Source organism: Schistocerca gregaria, chromosome 4 (assembly GCF_023897955.1).
Source record: "Schistocerca gregaria isolate iqSchGreg1 chromosome 4, iqSchGreg1.2, whole genome shotgun sequence".
Classification (NCBI taxonomy): Eukaryota; Metazoa; Arthropoda; class Insecta; order Orthoptera; family Acrididae; genus Schistocerca; species Schistocerca gregaria.
Genome location: NC_064923.1, coordinates 521,887,708 through 521,902,060, shown reverse-complemented (window position 1 = coordinate 521,902,060; position 14,353 = coordinate 521,887,708). Strand labels below are relative to the sequence as shown.

At 38.8% G+C, this 14,353-nt stretch overlaps 1 protein-coding gene across 1 annotated transcript in view; it reads right to left on the bottom strand.

Moving 5' to 3' along the window:
• LOC126268030 (integrin alpha-4-like) overlaps positions 1-14,353 on the bottom strand; it is a 568,589-nt gene that overhangs the window by 461,296 nt on the left and 92,940 nt on the right. The window contains exons 3-4 of the mRNA XM_049973452.1: positions 10,987-11,081; positions 3,650-3,773 (exon numbers count right to left, since the gene is read on the bottom strand). Of these exons, the coding sequence (XP_049829409.1) occupies positions 3,650-3,773; positions 10,987-11,081 (219 nt within the window). The remainder of the gene's footprint in view (positions 1-3,649; positions 3,774-10,986; positions 11,082-14,353) is intronic.

The window sequence follows — 14,353 nt, the reverse complement described above, 5'->3', positions numbered from 1 at the left end:
TTGTTCCTTGAAGGAATACATCATTCATGATCTCTTGATTCGATGACACTAGTCTCACCATTCCTATTAGTGTTGTATTGTGAAACTGTCGAATGGTGTTTACATGTCAACGGCATGTTAGATGGATATGCCATATTCAGTGAATATTTACTGTTTCCATGATATACAACAGAGGATTGTCAGAGCATGTGCTTCAATAAGTGCCAAAGTGATAAGGAATACCACTCAGTCCATGATAAGAAGATTACATATATCTGAAGTGACCCCACGTAGCAACAAAAAACTAATGTCATATTATGGACCCCTTTGTCCAATGCAACATTTCTCCCACAAACTTTTCAGGTCCTATCATACTTTCGAAGTTATTCTAGGTGGCAATAGTTAGTGACTCACCCTGTATAATAGCTGCACCTCACTTTCAGATACTTCCTATAGTAGATGCACCCCATTCTCTAGAAGCACATTGACTTGTTTCTGTTTGTTCTTACACACTTAATCATAAATATAACAGGTAGTGAGTTTGGGGGAGGGGAGGGGCAGGGTTAAATGATCCACTCAGGGAAAAAAAATCATTTCTCCCAACCAAAAATCAATTAGTGTCCCCCCCCCCCCCCCTCAGGAACAATTCCATCACAGAAATTTTACCGCCCCCCCCCCCCCCAAAAAAAAAAATCTTAACTATTATATTTACACTCTTCAGCCATGTGATACTACATTCTAAGACAAAAAAAGCCAACCTCATGAAAGAATTATCCAAATGAGATAGAAATCATTAAATATGATTTACAGGTATACACAAACATATGATTACAATTTTAGAATAATTGCATTATTTCTTCAAGAGAAAGAGCTTCACAAATCAAACAAGTCAATAATACACTGGTCCAACTCTGGCCCTTACACCAACAGTTGTTCAGCTTGGCATTGATTCAAGGAGTTGTTGGATGTCATCCTGAGGGATATCATGTCAAATTCTGAACAACTGGTGTGAGTTAGATCATCAAAACGCTGAGATGGTTGGAGGGATGTGACAATAATGCTCAGACATCCTCAAGATATTCAGTGACCTTGCTGCCCAAGGTAGAGTTTGGTAAGCATGAAGACAAGCAGCAGAAACTCTCACTGTGTGCTAGCAGGCAGTATTTTGCTGAAATGTAAGCCCAAGCTGTAATGCTATGAAGGGCAACAAAACAGGTGATAGAATATCATCAGTGTATCGCTATTCTGTATGTGTGTCACTGATGACAATCAAAGGGGTCCTGACATGAAAAGAAATGGCACCCCAGGCTGTCACTGCTTGTTGCTGGGCTGTGTGGTGGGGCAATAGTCAGACTGGTATCCCATCTCTGTTCAGGGCTTCTTCAGACATGTCTTTGAAATGGAATCTCATTATTGAAGCAGAATTTTCTTCATTGGTGAGTAAGGTTTTGAAATGAGCTTTGATTACCAGCAAAGGTACATCTGGAAACGCCATAGACAATACCGGGATACCACCATATGGCCTGGCAACCAGGAGTGATGGTTTGGCATTGCATTTCTTTCATGGTGGAGAATCCCTTTGGTTGCGATCTATACCACCCTTACAGCACAGCAGTACATTGATGATGTTCTATATCCCATTTTGTTGCCTTCGTGGCAAGCCATACCGGGCTTCCATTCCAGTGAGATAAAGCGTGCCCGCACATATTGAGATTTCCTACTGCTTGTCTTCATGCTTGCCAAACCCTTCCTAGGACAGCAAATTCACAAGACCTCTCCACAACTGAGAACATCTGGAGTATTATGGCAGGGGGCTCCAACCATCTCAGGATTTTGACAATCCAGCACACCAGTTGGGCAGAATTTGCAACCATGTCTCTCTGAAGAGCATCTAACAACTTCACCAGTCAATTCCAAGCCAAATAACTGCTTGCATAAGTGCCAATGATGGACCAACACATTACTGAGTTGCCCAACTTGTGAACCTCTTCCTACCAAATATTTTTTCTATGGCTGATGAATCTTTTGGGTTTTGGACACACGCTCGAGAATTTTAGTGTGTAAACTGTATGAAGCAGGTATAACCTCTCCTTGCAGCTAAGAAAGCTCGCTGTACTGGGGAAGATAAGTCAACTCATATGAAAGGATGAATATGTCTAGAGTTCTTGATTTTAATGTCTTCAAAGCTGCTAGATGAAGCAAAAATCTAATTTGCTTCTGTTTCATCCCTACCTCTGCCCAGGATGTATTCAGTAGTTCTGCACTATGATCAAAGCATTTTTGATTCTGGTACTTTTACTCTTCCATAATTTTCACATTACACTACCATAATTTGGCAACCAATGTAAATTTTTGTTGACTCGTGTGATGACAGTCTGGTTTAGGTTTACTTATTGCTTTTTAAATAATGTTGCATATATCATGGCAACAGATAAAAATTTCAAAACATTGAGATGACCAGTAATTACATGTATTTATCTACATTCTTAGTAGTTTTGACCAATGCACACAAGTCTGGAACACAAAGGTGATTAAATTTTAAAAAAACTCACAGAAACATGTTTTTTGCAAGTAAATCCAAATGAAGCCAGATTTTTTCAAAGTGAGTTTTCAGTTTTCTTGTAAGAATACATTTTTAATTTATGAAATTCATTTTAAACCATTTCCAGGCATACAAGTCACCTAAGAATGAATTTTAAGTGCTACATTTAGCTCCAATTTAAACCATCATATCTCAGCAACAGATACAGGTTACTGTATAAGAAGTTTTGTTTTCATTATATCCATTTATCAATCTTTGTGTACAGTTTGAAACAATTCATACAAGTTAAAAGTAATGTTATAATTATGTCTAGTTTCTGCAGTGGCCATCATTTCAATGTAGCACAGTTTCCCGAGTACTCAGAAACCAAAGTGATTTCTAGCTTATGTCTCCCTTTTCTGCTTGTACTCTTTTGCAGCAGCTGTAAAGTTCACATCAAAAGATGTCTGGGTAAATACTGTTAAGTGATGGCAGCAAGAGACACAAAACATATTGAAGTCAGTGTGGAATCTCTGTTTCATGTAAAATAATTGCTTGAATTGTTCATTTATGTAGTCCTGTATGCCTTTATTTGACTTTCCTTAGACATACAATAGTAACTTCTGTACCTCAACAGCAACTGAACATTTGCTATATATCTATACAAGGTTCTGAACTAGAAGTCATCCAGAGTACAGCAGGTGGAAATGTTTAAAGTTCCTTGAAGGAGCATAAATAAGATCTAGCTTTCCATACAACATTCTTGAATGGATGAAGTAAATCTATAAATGCAGTCCGAATCCAGATATCATCAGTTCCCAATGGTGCTTTGCAGAAAGCACTAAACAATAGTATCACTTTGACACCTCAAAATCGGCTTTATGAGTTCTTTGCAAATACACTTATTAAAGGCAATACATTGAATACTTAAGTTCTGTTCTGATAATAGTGATAGCTTTCTGATAACACCATAACTGAGACAGCATGTAATGATTAATGGAAATCTTCAAAAACTGAATCATTACATCTAAAATACCAACTGATCGGTCTTATCCAAATAGGAGTCTTGATTTCATTATTACATCACACGCATTTATTTATGTGTTTGTCCCTTATAGTAATTTTATGATCAAAAGACGTTGCACTCACCATTTAATGGAACAAGTTTACATTGTTCCTGTGTCTCTCTATTGCCAATGGGGATAATATAGCATGAACCTGTCATTATATTGCTTTTTGGATAACTTATGTCCCTCCGTCGGTGGCCACAGACCTGTAAACCAAAATTATTACTGGAAGCTTTCATAAATTACTTACTGTAACATATTAAATTAGTTCTTCAGTTACTTGTTATATACATTGCAATATAATAAGGTGTTATTTTATAAATTTATTATTAATTACAAAATTTACTTTATATACCAAATTTAAAAACATCCTTTCCAGGATCATTTTAAAAAAAATATTTATGAGGTTCCTCTACAAGCATCAGATAACAGAACTCCTCCATCACAGAATTTTTGGGTACTGTAGTACTATCTGAGCAATGCAACTAATAAATTTGATGATATTGTTTTCATTTACACTTCCTTTCTTAATCAGTCTCTCTATGACTTTCAGGTTTCAGCTACCTTATGTGTTGTATTCAGAAATTTTGTGTCTATTGCAATACACTTAATTGTTGTATTAATGTAAATCTTATACAGTTTCTATGAGATGTTAATATTCATTACTTGCAAGATGTTTTCCCTTCATTTACACGTATGTGTAGGACTCATGTCAGCCAAGATATATTGCTCCTACTGCATGAATGTGGACAACAAATTAGCTTCATATTGACCAAGGCAAAACAAGCAGGTGATACATTGTTATTAGTACTGAAATATTACGTTTTTTGTATTGTTTCTTACACTTCACCATTTATCAATATACATAATTGAAACAGGATATTGTGCAGTCACAAACTTCTGACTGCTATTTTTTCAAATACAGTGGTTTTTCTGTAGGTACTGGTAGAGGATCAGTAGGTAGGCAAGAGTTAAGACTGCAGTCACTACTGTAATCTTGTTTGCCATTTATGACGTAGTTGTCACACATATATGACCATAATGATTACCTAACAAATGGAATTCACTTAAGTTGTTCTTCAACAAATCAGACCTCTGCCCAGTTGCTTTCTTAAAATCAATAGTTGAAGTACATCAGTAATGAGGTATATACTGTCAAAATCAGTATGAAATACACTCCTGGAAATGGAAAAAAGAACACATTGACACCAGTGTGTCAGACCCACCATACTTGCTCCGGACACTGCGAGAGGGCTGTACAAGCAATGATCACACGCACGGCACAGCGGACACACCAGGAACCGCGTTGTAGGCCGTCGAATGGCGCTAGCTGTGCAGCATTTGTGCACCGCCGCCATCAGTGTCAGCCAGTTTGCCGTGGCATATGGAGCTCCATCGCAGTCTTTAACACTGGTAGCATGCCGTGACAACGTGGACGTGAACCGTATGTGCAGTTGACGGACTTTGAGCGAGGGCGTCTAGTGGGCATGCGGGAGGCCGGGTGGACGTACCGCTGAATTGCTCAACACGTGGGGCGTGAGGTCTCCACAGTACATTGATGTTGTCACCAGTGGTCGGCGGAAGGTGCACATGCCCGTTGACCTGGGACCGGACCGCAGCGAAGCATGGATGCACGCCAAGCCCGTAGGATCCTACGCAGTGCCGTAGGGGACCACACCGCCACTTCCCAGCAAATTAGGGACACTGTTGCTCCTGGGGTATCGGCGAGGACCATTAGCAACCATCTCCATGAAGCTGGGTTACGGTCCCGCACACCGTTAGGCCGTTTTCCGCTCATGCCCCAACATCGTGCAGCCCACCTCCAGTGGTGTCCCGACAGGCGTGAATGGAGGGACGAATGGAGACGTGTCGTCTTCAGCGATAAGAGTCGCTTCTGCCTTGGTGCCAATGATGGTCGTATGCTTGTTTGGCGCCGTGCAGGTGAGCGCCACAATCAGGACTGCATACGACCGAGGCACACAGGGCCAACACCCGGCATCATGGTGTGGGGAGCGATCTCCTACATTGGCCGTACACCTCTGGTGATCGTTGAGGGGACACTGAATAGTGCACGGTACATCCAAACTGTCATCGAACCCATCGTTCTACCATTCCTAGACCAGCAAGAGAATTTGCTGTTCCAACAGGACAATGCACGTACGCATGTATCCCGTGCCACCCAACGTGCTCTAGAAGGAGTAAGTCAACTACCCTGGCCAGCAAGATCTCCGGATCTGTCCCGCATTGAGCATGTTTGGGACTGGATGAAGCGTTGTCTCACGCGGTCTGCACGTCCAGCACGAACGCTGGTCCAACTGAGGAGACAGGTGGAAATAGCATGGCAAGCCATTCCACAGGACTACATCCAGCATCTCTACGATCGTCTCCATGGGAGAATAGCAGCCTGCATTGCTGCGAAAGGTGGATATACACTGTACTAGTGCCGACATTGTGCATGCTCTGTTGCCTGTGTCTATGTGCCTGTGGTTCTGTCAGTGTGATCATGTGAGGTATCTGACCCCAGGAATGTTTCAATAAAGTCTCCCCTTCCTGGGACAATGAATTCACGGTGTTCTTATTTCAATTTCCAGGAGTGTATGTGGAAACTATAGCATGACTTCTGTTATTAACTTTTACCTTTCCTTCTTTTAGTTGCTGGAGAAAGAATTTAGATCTTCACTGATTTAAAAAATTCTCACATATGCCATTGTACTTGCCTGTACACTGTTGACTGTTACTTGATTTTTAAATCTGATGCATTTATATGTATCCTAATGGCTAATGCCTCCCCCCATGAACCATGGACCTCGCCGTTGGTGGGGAGGCTTGCGTGCCTCAGCGATACAGATGGCCGTACCGTAGGTGCAACCACAACGGAGGGGTATCTGTTGAGAGGTCAGACAAACGTGTGGTTCCTGAAGAGGGGCAGCAGCCTTTTCAGTAGTTGCAGGGGCAACAGTCTGGATGATTGACTGATCTGGCCTTGCAACATTAACCAAAACGGCCTTGCTGTGCTGGTACTGCGAACGGCTGAAAGCAAGGGGAAACTACAGCCGTAATTTTTCCCGAGGACATGCAGCTTTACTGTATGATTAAATGATGATGGCATCCTCTTGGGTAAAATATTCCGGAGGTAAAATAGTCCCCCATTTGGATCTCCAGGCGGGGACTACTCAGGAGGATGTCGTTATCAGGAGAAAGAAAACTCGCATTCTACGGATCGGAGCGTGGAATGTCAGATCCCTTAATCGGGCAGGTAGGTTAGAAAATTTAAAAAGGGAAATGGATAGGTTAAAGTTAGATATAGTGGGAATTAGTGAGATTCGGTGGCAGGAGGAACAAGACTTCTGGTCAGGTGACTACAGGGTTATAAACACAAAATCAAATAGGGGTAATGCAGGAGTAGGTTTAATAATGAATAGGAAAATATGAATGCGGGTAAGCTACTACAAACAGCATAGTGAACGCATTATTGTGACCAAGATAGATACGAAGCCCACACCTACTACAGTAGTACAAGTTTATATGCCAACTAGCTCTGCAGATGATGAAGAAATTGAAGAAATGTACGATGAAATAAAAGAAATTATTCAGATAGTGAAGGGAGACGAAAATTTAATAGTAATGGGTGACTGGAATTCGAGTGTAGGAAAAGGGAGAGAAGGAAACATATTAGGTGAATATGGATTGGGGCTAAGAAATGAAAGAGGAAGCCGCCTAGTAGAATTTTGCACAGAGCACAACTTAATCATAGCTAACACTTTGTTTAAGAATCATGAAAGAAGGTTGTATACGTGGAAGAACCCTGGAGATACTAAAAGGTATCAGATTATATAATGGTAAGACAGAGATTTAGGAACCAGGTTTTAAGTTGTAAGACATTTCCAGGGGCAGATGTGGACTCTGACCACAATCTATTGGTTATGACCTGTAGATTAAAACTGAAGAAACTGCAAAAATGTGAGAAATTAAGGAGATGGGACCTGGATAAACTGAAAGAACCAGAGGTTGTACAGAGTTTCAGAGAGAGCATAAGGGAACAATTGACAGGAATAGGGGAAAGAAATACAGTAGAAGAAGAATAGGTAGCTCTGAGGGATGTAGTAGTGAAGGCAGCAGAGGATAAAGTAGGTACAAAGACGAGGGCTGCTAGAAATCCTTGGGCAACAGAAGAAATATTGAATTTAATTGATGAAAGGAGAAAATATAAAAATGCAGTAAATGAAGCAGGCAAAAAGGAATACAAACGTCTCAAAAATGAGATCGATAGGAAGTGCAAAATGGCTAAACAGGGATGGCTAGAGGACAAATGTAAGGATGTAGAAGCTTATCTCACTAGGGGTAAGATAGATACTGCCTACAGGAAAATTAAAGAGACCTTTGGAGAGAAGAGAACCATGTGTATGAATATCAAGAGCTCATATGGCAGCCCAGTTCTAAGCAAAGAAGGGAAGGCAGAAAGGTGGAAGGAGTATATAGAAGGCTTATACAAGGGCGATGTACTTGAGGACAATATTATGGAAATAGAAGAGGATGTAGATGAAGACGAAATGGGAGATACGATACTGCGTGAAGAGTTTGACAGAGCACTGAAAGACCTGAGTCGAAACAAGGCCCCCGGAGTAGACAACATTCCATTAGAACTACTGACGGCCTTGGGAGAGCCAGTCATGACAAAACTCTACCAGCTGGTGAGCAAGATGTATGAGACAGGCGAAATACCCTCAGACTTCAAGAAGAATATAATAATTCCAATCCCAAAGAAAGCAGGTGCTGACAGATGTGAAAATTACCGAACTATCAGTTTAATAAGCCACGGCTGCAAAATACTAACGCGAATTCTTTACAGACGAATGGAAAAACTGGTAGATGCAGACCTCGGTGAGGATCAGTTTGGATTCCGTCGAAATGTTGGAACACGTGAGGTAATACTGACCTTACGACTTATCTTAGAAGAAAGATTAAGAAAAGGCAAACCTACATTTCTAGCATTTGTAGACTTAGAGAAAGCTTTTGACAATGTTGACTGGAATACTCTTTTTCAAATTCTAAAGGTGGCAGGGGTAAAATACAGGGAGCGAAAGGCTATTTACAATTTGTACAGATACCAGATGGCAGTAATAAGAGTCGAGGGGCATGAAAGGGAAGCAGTGGTTGGGAAAGGAGTGAGACAGGGTTGTAGCCTCTCCCCGATGTTATTCAATCTGTATATTGAGCAAGCAGTAAAGGAAATAAAAGAAAAATTTGGAGTAGGTATTAAAATTCATGGAGACGAAGTAAAAACTTTGAGGTTCGCCGATGACATTGTAATTCTGTCAGAGACGGCAAAGGACTTGGAAGAGCAGTTGAACGGAATGGATAGTGTCTTGAAAGGAGGATATAAGATGAACATTAACAAAAGCAAAACGAGGATATTGGAATGTAGTCAAATTAAATCGGGTGATGCTGAGGGAATTAGATTAGGAAATGAGACACTTAAAGTAGTAAAGGAGTTTTGCTATTTAGGAAGTAAAATAACTGATGATGGTCGAAGTAGAGAGGATATAAAATGTAGACTGGCAATGGCAAGGAAAGCGTTTCTGAAGAAGAGAAATTTGTTAACATCGAATATAGATTTATGTATCAGGAAGTCGTTTCTGAAAGTATTTGTTTGGAGTGTAGCCATGTATGGAAGTGAAACATGGACAATAACTAGTTTGGACAAGAAGAGAATAGAAGCTTTCGAAATGTGGTGCTACAGAAGAATACTGAAGATAAGGTGGATAGATCACGTAACTAATGAGGAGGTATTGAATAGGATTGGGGAGAAGAGAAGTTTGTGGCACAACTTGACTAGAAGAAGGGATCGGTTGGTAGGACATGTTTTGAGGCATCAAGGGATCACAAATTTAGCATTGGAGGGCAGTGTGGAGGGTAAAAATCGTAGAGGGAGACCGAGAGATGAGTACACTAAGCAGATTCAGAAGGATGTAGGTTGCAGTAGGTACTGGGAGATTAAGCAGCTTGCACAGGATAGAGTAGCATGGAGAGCTGCATCAAACCAGTCTCAGGACTGAAGACAACAACAACAACAACAATGGCTAATGCATTTTCAATGCAACCATTCTCTTCAGTCATTGGCTGTTTGTTTGAGTTCCGTGTAGTTGTTACATCCTATTCTCATTTCCCTATATTTTCCAAATACTTCACTCTAGGCTACCTCTTCCTTTATTTCCCAACACTTTCCCTTCAAGAATGTTTATGATAAAAGTGTTGTATCTGATAACAAGTCTAATAAATTTTAGTGTTCTTTTTCCACTTCCTTCAACACTTTGGCACCGAAACCTGAGTCCAACTTGAGCCACGATGCTGTGTTCAAAAGACCACACCCGAGTATTACTCAGGCTGCAATTTTCTTAACAAATGAGCCATGCTTTGCTAGAAAACTGGACTCACTTCATATGAAAGCAATATAAAAATGTCTCACTACCTCCTTGTTGACAAGTGATACCTTCTGTTGTCAATTTATAGAATTATGTTTAAAGGAACAATGGAAAACATATATGAAAGCAATATAAAAATGTCTCACTACCTCTCTGATGACAAGTGATACCTTCTATTGTCAATTTATACAATTATGTTTAAAGGGACAGTAGGAAACATAAAAGCAGTTGTTGCAAGTGATTGGGACAATGTGTACCCCTGTTGTGAGTTTCATGCCTACGCTCATTATATTTTACGGTTTGCTGGAATTATGGTACAAGTATGTCATGTTTGTTGAGTGGTCAAGAAATTTTGAAAGCTGAAGAGGAAAAATTCAGTGATTCTGGATGTCAGGGAGAAGTACATCAATGGATAAAGAAAATTTATGCTCAGGTAAGCTGCAATCTGATACAATTTTTCAATGTTAATATTGTTGTTACAGATACTGCTGCTGTAATAACATTTAGTTTTGTTTTATTTGTCTTAATCTCCTCTTTTTTTACAGATGAATCTCATGATGAAGCAGCACCCAACAAAGGTTACCAACATTTAGAAGTTAGTTTCTTTTTTCCATCCAGTTCATTCTTGTCATTTTCCACCTTATCCACATTTCAATAATTTCAGGTTAGTTCTTTTTCTGTTTACCCAGAGTCCAACTTATACCACGATAGAGCAATGTACTCCATACAAGTGATTTTGCAAATGACTTTATGAGATCTCTATTTACTGATTAAAATATTTTCCCTAGTTATAAATGTCTGTTTTGCCAACACAAGCCTTCTCTTCACTTCTATTAAGCATCTATGGTCATCCAAGGATAATTTGAGTATTTGTTAGTAATTGCAATACTTATTGAGTATTTTATTTTTTTAAGGCTTTAGTCAGTTAAAATGAAGTGTATGTGACTTCTGAAATGAAATACGTGTTTACTGCTGTAGAAATATAAACAATACTTACCACCACACTCTCATCTTTTTTTCCATTGATAGCAGTCATTGAAGCTCCTATCCATGCATTAACTCTGCTTTCTTTCTGAGGATTTTTTTCGTTGGCTGTAAATATAAACATGATTTTAAGACAATTTGTCACACACATTTCCATGTTTCCATGTTGTAAATCAAAATAGATATTTGTCCAAATTTGAATCCAAGCACAAATGAATACAAGACACACAAAACACTACCCTAATTTTCTGTAAATGGAGGTTATCAGAAAGACTGCAGTAGAGTTTGGAACACACACCTGACAAGTGTCCCGAACAGTTCTTACAATCTGCTGACAGGCTGGATAGGGCAGTAGAAAGCAGTATGCACCACAATAATAATAAAGATAGAAATCACATGGGGAGTAATAAAAGGAACAGAGATAACGGTAACTTCCATCAGAATCAAAGTGAAAATAGGGAGAGAAATTCTGAACAATAGCAGGATAGGAATAATGGGAATAATCATGGTCAATTTAATAGAAGAAACAATCAAAGACTTTACTTCTCTGAAAAAGCAGTTCACCTAAATGAAAGACCACAGTTTTGGGGTGAGGAAACATAACAAGCACAGGGTCCCTAAGTTACAGTTACAAGTAGAGAGTAACAACAGAGTTAATGATATGGCACATGTATCTGAAATTGGACAGAAGGAACATCAGGTTTCTCATTTACGTTTTGATCAAAAGTTTTGGGATACTGTGTTTAATTATAGTGATATAGGTGCTAATCACAAACCAGAATGTGAGAGTGATGAGAATTTTGCTGTAGTGTGTACCAATTATTTCTTCTCTTAGGCACAAAACAGTGTTGTTGATGTGTGTAAATCAGGTGATAACTGTAGTACATCTGAACTAGGTGGTATTTTTGATGTAGATGTGAATGAGGGCTGTGAAATAACTGAGATTGGTAAGTCTGAGGCTGGTGGCTTATTGCAAATGAATGTAGGTGAGCTAAGTGACTTTGATGGAGATGAGACTTGTATTGTCAGTGATGTTGTTGATGAAGTAATTTTGGAGGAGTATGATGATGATCAATATCAAGTATCTGTGGGCTTTAAGAATAATGAAGTTTCAGCGTTATTTGTACATGACATTGACAATACAGGTAAGGTAAGTGAGGTATGTGAGATTGTAAGTGAGGGTCATGGAATACCAGTACAATCAAAATAGTTTTTCAGTAATGTCATACAAAGTAATGTTTCAAACAGTGAAGGTGATGTATCTGTGAGCCTTGAGAATAACGGTGAAAACTTTTTGAAGTTTGTTTCGAACCAGATTGATGATAACTTAGATAAAGGTGCATTCTGAAATAATTTATCCGTGTTTAGTCAGAATTTGTATCCCAATTTGTGGAATGAAGTGAAGGACGATCCAAGCAGGAAGTGTAATTTTGACATTAATGTGTTTTGTGTTCCTTCTGTAACAAGTGATATTCGTTGTGCCATGGAATCTATTCATTGTGTTCAATCTTTACCTGACTACATAAGTATTCAAAGTAATGATATGATACCTGTAAAGTTGACAAAACTTTGTGAAGACAATGTGGATGGAGCCTTTGATGAAATTGAAAGTGATCTTTTTCATGAAGTGTCCAAAAACAGGGAGGATGATTCATATTTTGGGTGTCCTTACATTAAAATTAAGATTGTTCAGTGGGGAGGCAACTATTTGATTGACACAGGTTGCAAGATGAGAGGAGCTACAGATAAGCAAAGCAAATTGATAAAATATCAGGTAGTTCTAACTTTTAGTATAGAAGACAAAAAGTTTTAACATTGATGCTTAGTGATCCCTAGTCTGGAAGAAAATATAATTCTTGATATGGACTGGATAGTGAAAGTTGAAGCTTATTTTGAATGGAGTGCTAAAGAATGGTTTATTTTGGAACCTAAAAGTAATACTTGTGTGAAAACTAATTTCTGTATTTTAAGCTGTGGGAAAAGTTGTAACTATTTGCCAAACATTGTGAACCAAGGTGAGTACCAAATGTTTTATGATGATATAAATTTTGATAAGACTGAGGATCAGCATTTTGAAAGATTAGTAGGTTCTAAAGTGACAGAAGCTGAAACTGTTAATGACCAACAAAAGGAACAACTTAGGAATTTGTTATTGGAGCTTAGAAATGTATTCAGTGAAAGACCAGTGAAAGTAAAAGGCTATCAGTGCATGCTTATTCTTAGAGATGATCAGTGTTTCTTTCTCAAGCCATATAATAAACAGTTTTCAAAAAGGAAAGGTGTGGAGACATTCAGAGAAATAGGAGTGCTTACAATAATCTTTTGGTTGTGGTAACACAGAATGACCATCCTGAGAACATGGACGACCTGTTACACAAATTTCATTATGTAAAATTCATGATTAGTTTGGACTTGACCTCTGAATTTCACCAGATCCCACTTAAAATTAATTCTAAAAAGTATACAACATTTTTGTATGGAGGTAAATGTTTTCAGAACTCTGTGTTGCCATTTGGGCTAAATGTATGTGCAGTTGAATTCATAAGAACACTTGGGACATGAAGTGAGTTCAAAATGAATTGTTTATGTTGATGACATTTCAGTCCCTGAAAAGACGTGGGAACAACATTTGGATCTGTTATGAGATGTGTTTTCAAAATTGGAATCAGGAGGTATGACTCTGAGAATAGGTAAGTGTAAATATGGCGTAGAAGAAGTAAAATTTTTAGGACATGTTATATATGAGAAAGGAATTCAACCAGATAAAGTGAAACTTGATGCTATTACTAATTTTCCTGCTCCTTGCAACAAAAAGCAGCTTACATCATTTTTTGGGTTAACTGGATTCCATAGACAATTTTGTAGCAACCAAGCTTTGAATGCTTTATGCCTGTGTGTACTTTTGAAGAAGAGTACTGTTTGGGATTGGAATCAGGAATGTCAGGATGCTTTTGATGAGATCAGAGGATGGTTGTGTCAAACTCAGATATTGTTCAGACTGGATTTGTCTCTTCCCTTTTCTATTATGACAGACAGCAGTGATGTTGGTTTGGGTGCTCACTTTTCAGGAGATTGAAGTTGAAGGTTGAACATACATCACTTGCATTTGCTAGTAGAGTATTGCATATGCATGAAAAGACATATACTGTAACTGAGAAAGAACTTTGGCTGTACATTGGGTGTTCAACAAGTTTAAAAATTATTTACTAGTTCACAAAGTCATCATCTATACTGATCACAAAGCATTGTTTTCTCCAGGAGTGAAAGCTATACCATAACAGAATTACTTGTTGGATCTTGTTTTTACTGCAGTTCAATAATGAAATCAGATACATTTAGGGCATACACAATGTAGTTGCTGATCCTTTGTGTAGGCTGCC